General features: G+C 33.1%; 1 protein-coding gene across 9 annotated transcripts in view; it reads right to left on the reverse strand.

Annotated features, from left to right (window-relative positions):
- THOC2 (THO complex 2) overlaps positions 1–19437 on the reverse strand; it is a 99122-nt gene that overhangs the window by 65463 nt on the left and 14222 nt on the right. For 6 of the 9 annotated variants that reach the window (XM_025049780.1, XM_025049776.1, XM_025049781.1 and 3 more), the window contains exons 2-8: positions 15665–15723; positions 11985–12076; positions 9747–9798; positions 6908–6943; positions 5929–5999; positions 4982–5103; positions 4295–4428 (exon numbers count right to left, since the gene is read on the reverse strand). In XM_025049780.1, the coding sequence (XP_024905548.1) occupies positions 4295–4428; positions 4982–5103; positions 5929–5999; positions 6908–6943; positions 9747–9798; positions 11985–12076; positions 15665–15723 (566 nt within the window). The remainder of the gene's footprint in view (positions 1–4294; positions 4429–4981; positions 5104–5928; positions 6000–6907; positions 6944–9746; positions 9799–11984; positions 12077–15664; positions 15724–19437) is intronic. The other 3 variants (XM_006916161.3, XM_025049778.1, XM_006916160.3) reach the window with 1 other exon arrangement.

The following is a 19437-nucleotide window of genomic DNA, read 5'->3' on the forward strand; positions in this document are numbered from 1 at the left end:
AAAAATTAACTGACGTTTCCCCAAAACACATAGACAAGATGGCCAATATATTAGAGCAAGTGATTGCAACTAGAGGCAAAAGGTATGATTAAACTGAAAATGGCTGTTTCAGAAAACAGGCCAAATTGAGATTCTTAAAAGGAAAAAAAAAAAAAAAAAACAAGGTAATACCGCAAACATGACTGGGAGAGATGTCCAGCTTATACCTTTCACACAACAGAACAATAGCTTCAATCATCATGTTCCTAACAGAACGGCCCTTATGAGACAGAAAAACCATGTTTTGTGCAAAAGGACATGATCTAGCTATCTCTAGAATTACTTTAGAAACAAGCTATGCTATGGTCTGAATATGTGCTGTCGTCCACCCTCTCCCCACTGCTGCCAGAATTCATGTTGAAATTCTAATGCCCAATGTGATGGTATTAGGAAGTGGGGCCCTTGGGATGTGATTAGGTCATGAGAGCAGAACTCTCATGAATGAAATTAATGCCCTTAAAAAAGAGTTCCCTTGCCCCTTCCACCACATGAGGATACAGCAAGAAGCCGGCAGTTTCCAATAGAGGGCCTTCACCAGAATCCAAACATACTAGCACCCTGACCTTGGACTTCCGGCCTCCAGAACTGTGAGAAATACGTTTTTGTTGTTTATAAGCCACCTAGTCTGTGGTATTGTATTATAGCATCCCAAACAAACTAAAATAGGCTAATAAAAATCTATGCTAGACTATTTCTAAGAAACAGTATTTGCAAAACACTGCACGTCTCAAGGCAAGAACCACCAGAGAACCGAGATACAGAGCAATTCACCTAACCAAAAAATATAACTGTAAAAAATAAACTATGCTTGAGAATACCAATTGCTATCATCTTTTTCATACTAAAGAAAAACAATTTCTTCATAACGTGTGCGGAGTAAAGAAACTTTCAATAAAGCAAAACCTTAGGTAATGGAAACAGTCAACTTGCTGCCCTTTCAAAAGGATAGGAGAGAGCCTACACAATAAGATACTTCTAGGCTGAATGGCCCTTATATCCAAACTGGTCCAAAGATAAAAAACTAAATACAATCAAGATAATAATGTAGTGAAAGGGATTAAATGTCCCATAATCCGCCCAAGAATAAAATCATTTGGCTTAAGGTTTTACATTTGTTTTAAATGTTTCTCTGGTCAAGATGACTTGTGAGGCTGAAGGGGCAGAGACTCTACTCTTCCACATCCCCAGCCACATTGACAACCATAGATACCAGGGAACAGCTGAAGGTCCTCAGGGGTTTGGTAAAGAGGGCTCTGATTCTGGGTGAGAAGGAAATGGGTTAGAGCCTAGTCCAAAAAGATCCTGGACTACTAAACCCAAAACCAGGAAGAACCATTTTCACTCTCTAAAACTAACCTCAAATAAGTTAGCTTCATGACTAATTTTTAGCCAGAACTTTTGATTTAGAGAAGGAATCAGCAATCAAAGGAGTCCATCTCTGATAGCCTTTCCTCTAATTTTTGAAAGATACTTTTTGCCATCTTGATGCGGGGATCATTTGTATGGGGTCTATGACTTGGCAGCTCAAGAGCTTAAACTAATCACTATCCATTCCTATTTAATAAGTTTTCAAATTTAGAGTCAAACCTGATATCACAACCACCATGAAGGCTCATAATGGTTCTACCTCCTTGCAGTAAATAGCTCCAGACTATCTAACAGGGTATAAACAATGTTTTTTTTTTTAAGGATATAAATATTTTGATGTGCCAGAATCATCTAAAATGCATACCTCCCAAATTAGATATCTGTTCTGCCAAATGGCTGGTGAAGAAGAGCAGACCTGAGATAGCTTTGTATGAGGTATTATCTGTCTAAATTGCTCCTAAAGAGAAAATAATGGGAATAAACAAGGGGAAACATCCAAAAATGCCATGGAATATAGAATGCTGTGTCAGTGAACTGCTCTGGCCAGATGAGACAAGATTTGCATGGAGTATGCATGGGGGGGAATCCAATAAATTCTAATACTCACTGGAATTAGAAGTCTTAACCTCAATTTTCATGTCAATGAAAAATTCCTTTTTCAGACAATGGGAGAGATCAGGGAGTTAGCAAGCCAGACAGAAACAAACACTGAGCCAAGCCAGGAAGATGAACTTTCTAAAATCCTCCATTGGCAGGGAAAAGAGGCTAAGAATCACTATAAACTCTACTAGAAAAGGAAAAAGATTCATTTTTCAATTAGTATTTATTCAGCATCTATGTATCAGGCACTGAGGTTAGAGGTACTAAACAAAACAGACAAAAACCCCTATCCTCATGGAGCTTACCTTCCAGTGGAGGAGGGGAATAAAATATACTGCACATTATATGGTGATAAGTGCTCAAAAGAAAAAATAGTGAACAATAGGGAGTGTTGAGAGGGATGGCCAGAAAAGGCTACACTGAGGAGGTGACATTTGAGTGCTTCTGGCCTAGAATGCTTCGCAGTACACTTGATGGACTAGAACAGAGGTTTAGCTCAAGAAATCAAACTGTTTATACTCATGGAATATCCATGTGTGTTATGACCTTGCAGGTGTGATTGTCACTGTTCTTCAGAGACAGTAAAATAAACTATTCCCTATGAGGGTAAAGTTCAAGAAAAGAAAGTAGTGTGCATTTTCCCAGTTAAATAGATAAACACACACGTCCAAGAAAAATCTCTTTGAAATGTTCCCAAAATAACAAAGGACTAAAAAGGTATAAACTCACAAGGACAAAAAAAAATAGAAGAAACAAGGACAGACAAGAGGCAGATAAAGTAAAAACAAAAACAAGTGAGGAGCTTACACAGCACAGAATTTTTATGTGGGAATACCATCGTAAGAAAGAAAGTACATGGCAAGATACAAGGAAGGACAAATCTATAGCAAAGCAGTACTGACAAGCATCTCAAGCTAAATCAAAATGCCACAAGAAAAATGTAGAGCCCACTCTGGAAACAGAAAACCCTACAGGAGGACTTTTTTTTAATGTGTCAGTGCCACACAGGTAAGCAAGAGCCCTGGACCCCTGGAAACTACAGTCTTGCTGATTAATGCCAACTGGAGGAAGTAGCAAAGAGAACTACAGAACCAGACTTACTTCAAAGAAAAGGGTAAATTTAAATTAAAATTTCCTTACCTTCTATACCTGTTGGTCACCAAAAGCCTAAGCTAAAAACAAAGATAACTGTGATAAATCTAGTTTTATCTGGGCCCTACACATAGCGTTGGAGGAAGTGGCTAAGGATTGGGATACCTCTCTTTCTTAGTCATACATAACTTTCAAAAACAGAGAAAGAACTGAGAAGCTGAGCATGAGCAACCTCTAAAGTATGACCAGTAAAGCAGGGAATATAATTTCTCTGATAAGTCTCAAAATCTAAGACATCTAAATGTTGCAAAATCTTCCCTAAGACAGCACACCACCTAACAAATAATAGCAAAAATTCTTTCCATTCTAGAAAAATCAGGATTACCCTATTTTCTATCATTCGTCCTGTCTTTCTATAGAAGCCGACCATTTCCTCCAAATGCTCAATGGAAATAAAAAGAATAAATTCTATTTAAAAGGTAGGGAGAATAATAACACTTTCCTATGATACATTTTTTTATATCTGCTGTACTTACTTTAACATAGTGGTCCCCAACCTTTTTGGTACCAGGGACCAGTGCTCCTATGAGAATCTAATAATGCCTGATGATCTGAGGTGGAGCTGAAGCCGTGATGCTAGTGCTGGGGAGCAGCTGCAAAAACAGCAGCTCACTCACCACCTGCTGTGCAGTCCAGTTTCTAACAGGACACCGACAAGTACTAGTCCATGGCCCGGAGGTCAATGACCCTTACTTTAACAGACTATTGTAAATATAAGATAAGGTATGTATCAAAGTCCCTTGAAAAGGTATTTTTTAAATCAAGTTCAAAAAAACTAAACATCTCCATGTTTCGAGAGTTCACACCAAAGATTTTATTATAATTTCGTATTTGCTTACTTATTTTCTGCTCATTATAAGACTATTGAGAAATAATTAAAAATTAAAATAGGAATACTAGAGAGAACAGAAACTAATACAAACACCACGGGTAACAGTGACAAATATTTCTCATAAATATCATCTCAAATTTTATTATTACTGATAAAGTCTTAAATGTACAAGCTGGACACTTCTCTCATTTCTTAATTTAAAAAAGAAAACTTGTAGGGAATGCACTCATTTCATCTTCATGGATATTCTCCACAGTTAAAAAAAACTTAGTAACACATAATATAAATTGATATATGTCTTACCTATTAAAGATTTGATATTTTCTAAGATTAAATCACTAGTAATATTTCCAGATAAATCTTGCCCCAATTCAGCAATCAGCTTGGCATAACCTTCATTCTCTTCTCTTAACAAATTGAATTTTTGCTGCTTATAACTGCAAGTAGATAAACATCATAAAGGGGATAAAATTAATTTCAATTAGCAAGTTTGCATAAGACTCATGTATTCTCATTGAATTTTCTTATCTCTCATATACAATAATCATAAAAATATCTGTTGAAAGTTTACCTCATTGTGTATCTTTTAGGTTAAAAATAACGGTGGTTCATAAAGAGATACCCCAATGTTAATTTCACAGGGAAAACCAGTAACCCAAGGAAAAGATATTGCTAATCCCAAGGAACAATAACAAATCACTATTTCCATCACTAAGAGACTAAGAACATACCCTAAAGTACAGCCATAGTTAATTTAAAAGCACTGAATATTAACTTCTAATATGGAAAAAAAATTAATAGTGGTTTCACACAGGTAACATTTACTGCTGACACAATCATAGGCTACTTTTAAAAGGAAAAAATACTGGACACATGCTAACAGCAACAAAACAAAATCTTCAAACTGCCTTTAGAAACTTCTAGAATTCAAAGTAAGAGTTAAAACAAACACTTAGGTACCTGATTTGCAACATAAAGACGTGTACTTACAAGAGTTTTGTCTTGATTTTAACTGACTTTTGATTGAATTGCTGTGATTGTTTGATCAGCCCTAATGATTCCAATGTTTCTGGATCCAGGCGTTCCTTTAGAACTGTGTCTGAAACTAAATACTGTATTAAAAAATATTAAAGGTGATATATTACTCAGCATTCTAACTATGTATCTACAATCTTAAATATACTCAAAGTGATTATAAAAATATTAAAATTATATTCTATATATCAACTTACAATTTATATTTAAAAAATATAAATATCAGTTCAAAAACTTGGAACTTCAACAAAAATGACTCTCCAACTACTAAAAAATATAACATATAACTCTTTTTTAAAAACTCGCTAAAAAAAATGTATGCTGTACACAACCTATAAATGGCAAGAACTACAGGTGAAATTCTGATTAAAATTGAGTCTGTCAATAGAATTTTCTTTAAGATAATACAGCATTTAAACCTTCTTTGGTTTCCACTAAGTCAAATAAATTCTAGTACAACAAAGACAAGGACATTCTTCCAGGTCTGAGTAAAGGCATTTCTCCTTGGTTCTAATTATGAACATAAAATGTTTTACTAGACAATAACAAGTTCTAGAATTTATTAAACTACCTCCATTGTTTTTCTCCTTGCCTAATAGTTTATGAAAAATTTTTCAGTTTAAAAGCTGCCCACACATCATTTCTACTCATTTGATTGATCAGGAATATCACTGAAGGTTTTATATGTATGGATAGTTTAAGTGATATGGTAGCACATCTATTTCATAGAAATAATTAGCATACCTAATTTTACAAAGCATCCATTTCAAAACCCAAATCTCATCGTCCAGTGAATAGTCACAGTCAAGTGAATGCCAATATCCTTCTCAATTAACATAATTAACTGTGATTACAAATGTTCAATGTAATATTCAGAAAGAAAAAGTATTTTTTTAACTTACCAAACACGCTAATACCAATTGTGTAAAATAGTCTCTCTTGCTTTTTTCTTCTAAACAATTTGTCTCAATATCTATAATGACGAAGGGAAAAAAATTAAAGTTTGATTTTTCTAGACACTCTCCAGTACTATAAGAAGTTACTTATTTTCTTTAAAACTAGCTTATTTAAAAATGCCTGATTCTGAATTTGGGGAAAAAAAATTTAACTAGCAAGTATGAGCTGTCCTTCGTATACATATGAATGCTTAGCATTAATTTCTTCTGATACTGGAGATGACCCTATGACGAATGGCATACCCATAAAATGATAAGTTGATTACACAGGAGCTATGTGCTGGAAGTAGCAAAGTTTCAAAACAATACTGTTTTCAGAAATGGAAATAGTCAAGCAAAGTTTAAAGGACCAATATGTCAGAGAAGCTAAAGAAGAGATTACTTCCTTAGGTGGAAAGGTGAACTGGGTGACAATAAAGATCTCTTCCAACTCTAAAAATCTTATTACTCATGAGATCAAACCCTTGATGTTGGCCACCTTGGTACTATGTACCATGTTTTAACCAAGCTACCTTGCCACAAACTCTATGAAAAGACAGTATTAAAAGATATTAACATCTTTTGAATTACAATTCTAGGTAGCAAACAAATTTATTCAAGATTTTTGTTTTCTTCCTACTTAAAAAATGTTTAAAAACTGAGACCTCCTTGAGTTTCAGTAAATTATTCAGAAAATTTGTCAAAAAATTTTCTGAAATATGGAGGAAATAAAACGATTAGCTCTAAATGCCAGCCATCAAAATTTCAACCAGGATTGGCAGCATTACAAGGTTGATCTCAAGATCATTAACTGATTATATACTATTATCCTATTTTTAAAGTCAACTCATAATTTAGAATGTGCTATAGAAAGAGGCACCAATTTTAGTGATATAATAAAAATTGTCCTCTAAGGGTGTAGGGTTCCCCCTAAATAGATACCTACCACTGCTTTGCTTCATTTTACCTTCTAGTGCCATCACTGAGAATCAAAGAAGAAGGGGATTTATTATCAAATATTGACATTTTCCTGGCTCCTTCTCCACTTTCCCTTTTTGGACAGTGCTATTTCCCAATATCCTGGCCACTGTAGCTGAGCATACAATCAGCTCAAGTGTATTTAAGGAATTTCAGGTGTAATTTATGCAATATAAATTGCAGTACAGTCTCAATCTCTCAATAAGAGTTTTAATCTGTATATATATATATCATCAATCTCTTCCAGAACTCCTAATTGTCTCCCCGCTACCCCATCTTCTGATCTTGGGGTTAGGACTAAACTGGGCCCATTCTTTTAACCAATATCTCTCTACCATCCAAGACCCCTAACGTCCCTAAGATCTGCCTCCAAGGTTCCTAAAATCAGAGCACCTGGGTGGCAGGTTCATCCTCTTCAAGTCAAGTCTGCTCTCCTCTTAGCCATCTGACCTGATTAAGATATCATTTTCTGTATTCTGACCATGTTAGGAAATACTTAATAGAACCTCAATAAATTTCTTAGCTAAGCTATCTCAACAATCAATACAGAACTCTATTATCCCAATTATGTTTTCCCTGTTTTCCTAATCCTTTTTGTCCTAATTCATGAAACCATTCTAATAAATTCATTCATTACCCCGATTCCTCAACCCTGAAACAGTATCTAATAAGTTCTCTTTAATTTCGCCTATGATTTTACTAAAAAGCCCTCAGCCATTTCCAACTCTAGGTCCCAGCATCCCCAACCACCTACCCAGGTCAGAGGTCCCATTAGCGCATCAAGTTACATCAGACTCCCCCTTAATAGATCTCGACCCTTACCCTTAAATGGTTTAGAAAGACAACATGATGTAGTAAAAAGATCATGGGCTCTGGAACCAAAAAGACCCAGGTTTAAACCCTGCATTACTGGCTATTTGGCCTTAAAAAAAAAATCACTTCTCTGAGCTTTGATTTTCTGATCCATACACCTACCTTACACAAGTTGCTGTGAGGAATGAAATGAAATTAAATGTATAACATGATGCCTAGAAATAGAAGGTGCTCCAAAAATGGCACCTACATTATTATTACTATTTTCATCATCATCATCATCATTGTTGTTATTAGAAACAGCTCAGTGTTCTTACTCCTATTCCCCTACCTTGATCTGGGGTCACCCTTGGATCTTTTTTTTTTCTGCCAAGGGTGGGGGTGGGTGAGTGAGGGGGCAGGTGAGGGAAATTCTCTTTCCAAGTTTGCCGTCCTAATCTTGCTTGTAAAAATGGACTGGATAAGCTAAAAGAAATTTCCCGAGAGCAACCAAACATCATCTTCATGAATTCATGTTACTAATAAAAAGCAATGACTTGTAACAATAATTCATATTACTAAGTAACTATGAAGGGAAATATATCCTAATAAGTTAATAAAGAAATTACTAGAACTTACTAGTAAGCTGATAATTAATGATTACCCAAAAAAAGACACAAAATATACTCTTGACACTATCAAGGAATAACGGCTTCCATAAAATGTTACCTACAAATAATTTCAGTCTTACAAATTTATAGGAAAAACAATCTTTTTAATTGAAATGTTTGTTATATTTATTTGTAACAATGTAATCGTAAAAGGTTTCTATTGTTGTTGTTGTTGGCATAAATCAATCAATCCAATAGATAACATGAACATATACTTTATCATCCAAACCAGAATATCTTTAAGATTGAAAGAAAACATTACTAATCATTATTCCAGGAAAAAAAAAAGACTGGGATATATGGTCACCCTATCAATGATGGTCTGCTCTTTTCATTTCTCTCTCGCAGTCTACATACATTTGGCCTGTACTGGACCATTACTGCTATTATAAAATCTGAAACATCCTAAAAGATCAAGCACCAGGCATTTAGATTTTTTGAGATCAAATTCCAGACTCTCAGTAATACATGTAAGTAACCAATCTATTTAAGTAACTTATCTAATTCTAGGAATTAAGATTAATGAGCTAAAATAATTCATTTCAGCTTGACAAACTCTGAGGTTAAGTCTTATTTTAAAGTGAATACTATGTCTGGTAATGTTTTCTATTAGACCAAAGTTATAGAAAGCATAAGACTGATGGGGGAAACAGTGCTCAAAGTTATTTTAACATATCAGATCTAAAATTAAAGAAATTTTTAATATACATTATTTTTTTAAAAATCCATGCTTCCCATGGAGGGACACTACCTTTTGCTCTAAGTCAAAGAAATATTCCTTTTTTATCTTGCATGAATTCTTATTTACTCTGGACAAATAGAGAAGTTGTTATTTCCAAAGCTGGTTTCTCATCCTCAAAACAAAAGTACTTTTGATTACTTTGGCTCTTCGTGCTCTTTCTAAAATTAAGAATAATCAAAAGAGTAAAATAGTAAATATCTCTTGAGTGTCCTAAGTTGGAGATTCTGACATTCATTGATAACCTGCATTGAATAAGATTAATTATGTGGTTACTAAAATCTGAATAATTCAGACTAACTTCAGAAAACTTGGCTTCTTTACTTGAAATGACTTAATTTAGCTCAATTTTATATAAAGATACATTCTGAAAAAACTCAAACTATTTGAATTATAAAAACTATAAGCTAGTTTATAAGTGATTATACTCAGTTGACTTACAATACTATATTCTCTATAAAGTACAAAAACAATATATTCTAGATTTGTAGAAACATTTGTACATTTATAAAATCCTTAGTTTAAAAGGAAATATTTTATTTAACACATTACATTAATTTACCAAACAGCACTTTTTACAGGTGAAATAAAGACTTAATACCTACCTAATATGCAGAATACATCAGCAAGAATGGAGGGCATATCCTCACGAAATTCCTAATTTTAAAAATATAATTATTCATAATAAATACTAGAGTAACATATCAGCAAGTATGGCTTCAGAATAACATTTCTCAGTAAAACTTAAAAACTAACAAAATCCCAATACCACAGATAAAATTCTTCAAGTTTCGTAACACAGAGAAAATTTTAAAAGGCAGAAAACAGTTGAAAAAAGGTTTAAATGTCTACCACAAAATAACTTGATTTAAAAAATAGAAACCTAAACAAGCACCTCAGGAAATATTAAGAGCAAAAAAGAATAACATTTTTCCAATGAAGTTATATGTTAGAAACCACTGGAATTTTGAGTATCTCACACCTACATAAGGCAAAACTGTTAAAATGGTATATTTTTCATCCAAAACTTTAAATGTTGTGCTCATGCTCAACCCAACACTGAACTGATCTATGCAAAAATTACAGTGGTATCAGACGAACAGAAATCTAAAAAATACAAAAACAATTCTGAAGTGTTGTTCCATAATTCAAGATTCTCTAAATCTAAAGAAGAAAATAATTAGCAAAAATCTATCTTTATTTCCCTTAAGGACTGACGCCTTTGGAGAAACTGACTCAAAATTCTCCCCTCATTTCTGCATGAAAACTTCAGCACATCCCACTCCCATGCCCAATTTTAGAGCCATTTTCTGTTAGTTTGCTGGCACTATTTTCAGAGACTAAAGGAAAGAAATTTAATACTAAAGAACAAACTGGCATCTGTAAGAGAAATGCAAGATGTGCTTCCGTGGGTAAGTATGGGATAGTGAGATCTGGGACTACGAGAAAGCCACGACAAAGACAATCCAGCTGCAGAAATATATGACTATATCACTGAGGACTCAAAGGAAAGTGGAAGGTAAGTAAGAACCAAATACACATTAAGTTCGTTTGGACTATTCATGTTCAATAAATGGGAAAGTATTAGAATCAGATTACATAACATTAAACCCTACCTACATCGATGTCCAATTTATAGAACGAAATAACCTTAACTGTGGACTAGACTTCAGTCTCAAGTTTCTTAAGGACTATGAACTTTGGCTATGTCTACTTGAATGCAAGAACTCAAGATACTTGAAAATCAGAAATAATAGAGCAAGACAAGAGTTTTCAAGCATGGAATATTAGTTGTTTAAGAAACAGGCTACTCCAACATGACTATTGCTGCCGTTATCAGATACAGACAGTTTAGGGATAAAAAAGAAACTCATATTAAACCCCTACTGCTCAAATACATCGCCATAGGTGTTGGGGGCGGGGGGTGGGGTAGGGAGGGAATCACAACAATTAAACATAGAAGTTCTTTAAGACTATCTTCAGGAAATTAGCAACCCTAACAGAAAGAGGCTACAGAAGCTTAAAACAGCACAAGGGAAATTTGTACTAATATGAAGAAACTCCAGGTCCTACATCAGTAATATTTATTATGAAAGCTGTTCGTAACTGGGCAGATCATTTTATTTATACAAGTTTAAAATCCAGCCTAATGATAATAGAATAATACACCACTTGTAAAAACTCAAACTTAACTACTGGTTTACAAAAGACACCCTTAACACCCTTAAAATCTGAGAGCTCGTCTTTCAATTCAAATACCAAACAACGATGAAAAGTATCTGGTTTGAATTTAACTTAAATTATCCAATAAAAGAGTGAAGCAGAATAACCACTTAAAGGTTAAGAAAAAATACAGTTAATATTTTCTAAAACAACCAACAAACACATATTGGCATCAAGTAAACATTAGAGCTGTACAATCTCAATTTAAAATAATTCAATCCTCAATTTAGAAAATAGATTTAATTTCTAAACATAACCAAAAACAAAAGAAAATGCCTTGATATGCTATATTGCTAGAAAAATAGTCTAGCCAAATTATTTTTTATAATAGCATTTTAAATTAACTACACCTTGATTTTATTACAATGAGACTTTATTTTGCCTTCTCAGCTTACCTAACATTTTCTGCTTTACTTACAACCATACAAAAAGATTAAAATATCTTCATTTCTGTCTAGCAACAATGGCTTACCAATATTTCCTTATGACATTCACTACTATAATTTTGAATAAAATGAAATACAAGGTATACGCTTCAAAGATTTTTGTATCTAAGGCAAAAAGAAATATGTAACAATTATTAAATTAAAAAACATATACACATATATTTATATACTTACACTAATGTCATTAAGAACATTAGATGCCTGTTCATGCTTTAGATTTCCTTTAATGACATGGTATGAAAGCTCATAGAGAGCTTGCTGGAAATCTGTTGAATATAAAAGAAAGAGTATAAGGACATTGAACATGAAAGGGAGACCCTCTGGGGAAGACCTATATTATTTCCTACTTCTCAGAATTATTATAAACATCAATAACATAAAAAAATTTTTCTAAAGCTTTACTTTAGCAGGTTTTTTTCCTTTCATTTTCACAAAAAGACAATACGAAAGAAAACAGAAGTTAACCTTGACTCCACTACTATAATGTAACTTTTGCTTGAGCATTTCCTTCCAATCTTCTTTTATACCTCTATATATTTTACATATTTGCATTCATAACATACATCATTTGGTATTCTGATTCCCCTACTTTTAAAAGCATTTTCTCATGCTACCAAAGTCTCCAAAATTATTTTCAATAACTACACAGAACTCTAGCAACTTGATATAAACTGACCATTCCTCCCACCAGCAGATTGTACATGTTTTTCTAAATATATTCAAATTATAGTCAATTCAATCCAGGGCTACATGGACAACAGGTAAGGAATAGCAATAAATATAAAATCAGGTTTTATCCATATCCTGCTGTCAAAGAATTTTCTCTCCAAATCAAAATCTCTTTTCTCCTCTATATTTCTATCAGAATTCAAACTAAAATAATTACATACACACATACATACATAAAAGGGCAGTTCTATGAGAACTATCAACCACAAGTAGTCTCATTCACTACTAATTAGCATAGCCCCCTTTCCTAGAGAAGAAATTATTTTTGGGGGGGGGGAGTGGAATTAATAGTCAGGTGAACACCTCCTTCTAGCCATCTTTTTCTTTAGTTCCATACATTAAAAACTTTACTTCCTTCCTCTCATTAAAAGTAAGAAAACAAATGTCTTAAAATACTAATGTAAAATAAAGCCGATTTATAATCTCCTTTTGAGGGGAATCAAAAATCTTTCAGGGTAAAATATCAAGTAAAAAAAATATTTAAAAATCTTCTCCCTTGATTTGACTACTAGTCACAAAAAAGAAACATAATAGAAACCAAAATTTATATCAATCCCCCTTTGAACGATGAAAATAATATTTTACAATGAAATAAATTTGTCCATTATTTGCTGAAGAAATATAGCAGGATTATCCCAATTCCTTATGAAGATTTAAATGTATTTACCTTTTATTATCTATATTCCACCTTTTTTCACAAATATGCCTTCATTATGCTTATAATAAATTATATAAAAGCTAAAATGCAAAGGAAAAACTTCCTACTTGTTAGTATGGTAGAAATACGGAGTCAATACCATGCTTTTGATTTCTATTAATAAAATTCTTTTACAACAAATAATACTCAAAGTCATCTGGATAAAACTAAGATTTTTTTTGTTTAAGCAATCACTCTTAAGACAAAACAACTGAACATAAACTAAATTCCCATAAGAACATGGGCTCATAGGGGCTGAGGGAATTCTAATCTTAATCACAGAAGGAGATTAAAATAGAGAACAAACGGCCCAGATCATTTTGCTGATACTAAGTAACATAAAAACATTGTAATGTAATCCACAAAGTAGCAAAAACAGTCCCCAATTAACATGTTATTTAAATGCCCATTTAAGTGGTTAGGAACTCCTACTATATTTTATCTATAAAAAAAGACTAGCCCCACAAAATCTTGTAAAATCTATACTAAAGTTGAAAAACTTTACATTTACAATGAGGAGGAAAATTTACAAAGTTTATAATTATACACAAAAAAATAAAAGATTTTATTTTAAGCTAACATTTCAGAAAAAGCAGTTTTAAGAACAGTCACAAAAGGAACTTCTGGAGATTCTTACATGTTCATTGTTGGATGTGAACACTGAAGACACCAGTTTTTGGTTACATTGAATATCATTAGGACTACTCATGTTTATCAGCCATCATTACAATGTTATCTTACTGAGGGAAGGGATTTATAAAAAGAACAAGGTGAAGTAGTGTGTGCAAAGGAAATTGCCTGCCTGAAATGAAATCAGTTCAAGGGAGGGGAAGAAAGGGAAAGGGCAGAGGAAATACTACCCCAACTCAATCTCCCTTAGATAGAACAAAGGAAATTCTGAAGAAACATTAACTTTCCTGCATGGACTACCAACCGGGGCTCTCAAACCAAAGCTTGACTGTTGGCAGATATCAGCCAAAGAGTGTATGTGTTGAGGAAGTAGGCAAGAGCAAGCCAAAGAGAGCACCAGCAATTCAGGCAACGAGACCATCATACTCATAACTACTTTTGGTTTCATAGGTGAATCAGAACAAGCATGCAATGGGATAGTTATTAATGATCCACATAGTCCTCGTTTAAAACTAAAAGAGTAATCAGTCTGTGTTGTGCTATTTATAATTTTTCTGAGAATTCTTTCTCTTATCCACTTAAGGTCTCAATCCCAAACAAGATCAGTTAACTGAAAAGTTAAAAACTTGTTTTAAACATGGGGAAGAAAAAATTAAGTTTCCAAGTGCTTTTAAAAAGGAGTCTTTTATTTTTACTTTCTTACACTTCTGTCAGTCGACTGACTTATTCAAAAAAGAAGACATTATACCAACCTCAAAAACCTTTATGATTGGTCATGCAATTTTATAAGCAGAACGAATTGGAATATTGAGGACTCAGGTCTTATCCAAATGACAGAAAAAAAATGGCTCATTCATTTGTCAAAAACTGCTTTCCACTCAAAACACCAAATTTTCTTTTAAAAGTATATGCTCTCATATTAATATTTAATTTTTGGTAAGACAAAAGTAAATATATCTATAGAAAAACATTCTGTTTTTAATCTACTATTCACAAAGGTGTAATTTAAATAATTACAATGAATTTTATCTAATCATTTTTGGTTTAAAATAGAATACTCGTTATGAATTATTTTTTCCAGATTGAAAAAAAATGTTATAGGTTCTTCACACACTGAAAGCTTTAAATGCTTTAAACTTACTAGATATAATTATTTTTGGTTTTGTCCTTCCTTTTCTAAATCCATATGCCTAATTTTAAATTAATGAATGTTAAATAGTAACAATTTTCAAAATTAAAATAACTAGAAATTTATAACCTGTTTAATTATATAATATTTTACTTAAACCATATTTGTGATATGCAGTAAACAACTCCTTTGCTTTTAATGTTTTCCATGACAACTGCCTTTAACAAGATCCCCAGATACCACCTAAACATAACCAGCTTTAGTAAAAACACTGAGTCTCAGTTTCTGGAAATTTCCCAATGTAAATAACATTACAATAGTTTTTCTTTCCATGCTAGGTTTTCTCTTCTGTTTATGATTGATAACTAGCCTCTGTAATTTTTTAATATAGCTAGCAACTGCTGAAATTTAACTAAATATACCATGTCACAATTATAAAAGCCAAGCAGTATCATGACTATTATAAGGGTCAAATGACATCCTTATACAAAAGATGTACAGTCTTATACAGTTTTAAAGTTAACTATAATATGTTCATATAAAAGCTTCATATAATGTGAGCTATTTATACTTTTTGTTTTTGTTCTAACAATTTCATGGAAAACAAGATATTTATTAATATTGACCAAGCCAAAAAAATAATAGCTATGATACTTTTAAAAGTCTTACCTCTATACGTCGAACTATCATGGCTTTTATTTTCACTGAGGATCCGGCATAAATGCAAACTAGAATAAAACAGAAACAGTCTTCATTAATTTCAAATCCTAACATAGATGATCTTTACAAAGCAAATTATATCAACTAAAAATACTTGGAAATGTATCAGATGTTTAAATCCATTAGTTTAAAATGAGAATAAAACAAACCTAAAAACCCTAATTTGTCAGAACTGGAGGATGCTAGTGAATCAATTCATTATTTTGACAACTGGTAAAATAAAAAATCAAGCACTTATTTTGCCTTCATATATGAACCAACAGTTGATAAGAAATATCTCTGTATTGAGGTATTTCAGCTAATAAAGAATGACAGAATTACAGCATCACCATTTTAAGATTCCTAATATACTGAAAGATCCAGGCATCTATCGATGGCTGTTCATATCACAAGAGACAATCAGACATTATGTGCTTCCTGATCCTAATGGAAGAATACACCATCCACCTATAGGACAATGACCTATTATCTTCAACAAATATATTGCTATGAAAAATAAATGATGAGGGATCCTCAGAGTAAAAAATGCATAACAGATATATCAATCATGAGAGATATATCAATGTGTGGATCCTTACTTGGATTCTGTTTCAAACGAGTATTTTAAAAATTAACTTTTATGAGTCAATTGGAATATTTTATATTCCATCTTTAAGAGATAGATCCAGAAATATTTACAGATAACATGATATTTGCTTCAATACAATGGAGAAATGGGTGGGGTTATAGATGAAACAGGATTGGCCAGCAATTGACAACTATTGAAGCTGGTTAATGATTTCATTGGGCCTATTATACTATTCTACTTTCTTGTCCATTTTAGATTATTTCCAATAATAAAGTTTAAATGCAGAAATTGAATTTTTTTCAAAAAAAAATTGAAAAAAACTTGTACTTTGAATACTTCATTAGATTAATTTAAATATAGCAAAGAAGACTAGATATACAGGCTACAGTGAAAACAGGTATGCTTAACTAGAATGCCAGAAAAGCGAGAGAATGGGACAAAAGCAATATTTGAAGAAATAGTAGTCAAGAATTCAGTTTTTCAGAACTGAAGTGAAATCCACATCTGGGCACATTATAGTAAAGCTACAGAAAACCAAAAACAAAATTCTTTTAAGCAACTAAGAAAAGAAAGAGTATTATCTTAATCACTTCTCAACAAGAACACTGAGTACCAGAAAGAGCTAAAAGATACATTTAAAGGGGTTAAAAAAGTATCTGACAACCTAAAATTCTATACCCAAAAAAACAGAGTTCCAAAGAAAAGCAAAATAAGGACTGAACTTCAAACAATAACTGAGTTCACACACTAAAAGAAAAGCTTAAGGAAATTCTTTAGGCAATAGTAAAATGATCCTAAATAGAATCTGCAGCCAGAAATGACAGGAAAAAAAAGGTATTAAGTATATGGGTAATTCTAAATGACTATTAACTGAATAATAATAATAATAATAATAGTGTCTTGTGGTATTTAAACATGTGCAATGTTAAATATATGGATAAATGGAAAATATTAGAACACATTAAGATTAATGTGGGTTTATCTCAAATACATGAAGTTGATTCAAATTAATTCACCAGATTAAACTGACTTTTTAAAATCACACTATAGTTCAATCGATGTATAAAAGATATTTGATAACATTCAATATCCATTATTGCATTTTAAAAAAAGACTCTTAGAAAAACAGGAATAGAGAGGTACTGTTACGATTTGATAAAGCAGCAATTCTGATAGTATGGTTCACAAACCCTTGATCCCCAAGACACTTTTTGGAGTTCTGCAAGGTCAGAAATATGTTTGTAATAATACTAAGTTTTCATTTACCTTTTTTTGCTATACTGACATTTGCACTAACAGTTCAAAAGCAAAGGAAGACAAATGGCACCTTAGCATGTATCAAGGCAGTAGCACCAAACTAACTCACTTAATTCTTCATAATCAAGAAACTGAAAGAAAGAATAAAGCCGATGTCACGTAAGATGTCACCAAGCAGTTACATTATATTTTTTATGACTGTTCAAAAACAAAAGCCAGTTTCACTTAAGAATGTCTTTGATAGGAGTGACATCAGCAAGATGGCAGCATAGGAAGCCCCAGGCCTTCCTTCCTCCCATAGAAACACTGATTCAAAAACGGTACACATACTAATTCCCTTTATGAGAAATTCAGAAACCACTTAAGAGGCTCCTGTATCCTAGGTGAGCACTAAACCAGCTGCATCAAAGTGGGTAGGAAAATTCATAACACCCTTTCACCATGATCCCTCCTTCTGGCACAGCACCACACAATTGGAAGGAAATTCCAAGCTCCCAAATTCTCCCTGGAGAGAAAAAGAGAAAACTGAACTGTACATCTAACATTCTGACTTGGGGTGGGGGGGCGGGGGACAGGATAGGCGCTGCCTGAGGATCTAGTTTCTTTCTCAAGCATCTTGGAGCACAGACAGAACCTGGCTTACTCTAGGTGCTTAGGGCCTGCTAAACACAAAAAAAAAGAGCTGGGTGGTGAGCTGCAAATCCAGAAAACCCAAAGTACAGCAAAGACCAAGAGAGCTAAGAAACCTCTCCTTCAGGAGAGAAAGAAGACTGGAGTGTGTCCAACATTCCAGCTTTTGGGGGGACTTCCTGAGAGACTAGCCTGACCTAGAGTGCTGACAGTTCTTGGTGTACTCTAGCTGCTTAGACGTCACTAAAAACAAAAAAGAGCTAGGTGATGTAATACAACAGATGGATATCAGAGGATGTAAACGAGTACACGCTTCTGAAAAAAAGAAACTGGAGAATCCCTCTAATCTGGAATCAATACATCTAAGTCTAGAGAAGACATATCTAGAGAAAAGGTTTGAGAGGTAGCCAGAATCTGTAACCAAAATGATTAGTAAAGGCCTTTCCATGTACTAAGCCAGTCCATAAAGACTGGGAGAGAAGTGTTTTCCAAATGCAATGAAACCAACACAAAATTACAAGGAACATAAAGAAACAGAGAAAATTACCCAATTAAAGGAACAGAATAAGTCTCCAGAAACTGACCCTGAAGAATTAGAGGCACATGAATTATCTGACAAAGAATTTAAATTAACCATCATAAAAATGCTCAACGAGCTCAGGAAACTGATGCATGAACGAAATGAGAATTTCAGAAAAAAACATGGAAAATATATTTAAAAATTTAGAACTAAAGAATGTAATAACTGAACTGAAAAATTCACTAGACAGGTTAAACAGGATAGCCACATGCAAAAAAAATGAAACTGGACACTTATACCAAAACACAAATTTGAACTCAAAATGAATTAAGTACATAAACATAAGACCTGAAACTATAAAACCCCAAGAAAAAAAAACTAGGAGGAAAGCTTCATGACATTGATCTTGGCAATAATTTCCTGGATGTGACACCAAAAGCATAGATGACAATAGCAAAATCAGACAAGTGGGACATCAAACTAAAAACTATGTGCTCCGCAAAGGAAACAACAGACTGGAAAGGCAACCTACAGAATTGGAAGAAAATATCTGCAAACCATGTATCTGATAAGGGGTTAATATCCAAAATTTATAAGGAATGTATCTACAACTCAATAACAAAAAGAAAAAAAAAAACCTCATTTAAAAATAGGCAAAGGACTTGAATAGACATTTCTCCAAAGAAAATATACAAATGGCCAATAAGCACATGAAAAGATGCTCAACACCTTAGTCACCTGGGAACT

This window comes from Pteropus alecto, unplaced genomic scaffold, assembly GCF_000325575.1.
Source record: "Pteropus alecto unplaced genomic scaffold, ASM32557v1 scaffold116, whole genome shotgun sequence".
In the NCBI taxonomy this organism is placed as follows: Eukaryota; Metazoa; Chordata; class Mammalia; order Chiroptera; family Pteropodidae; genus Pteropus; species Pteropus alecto.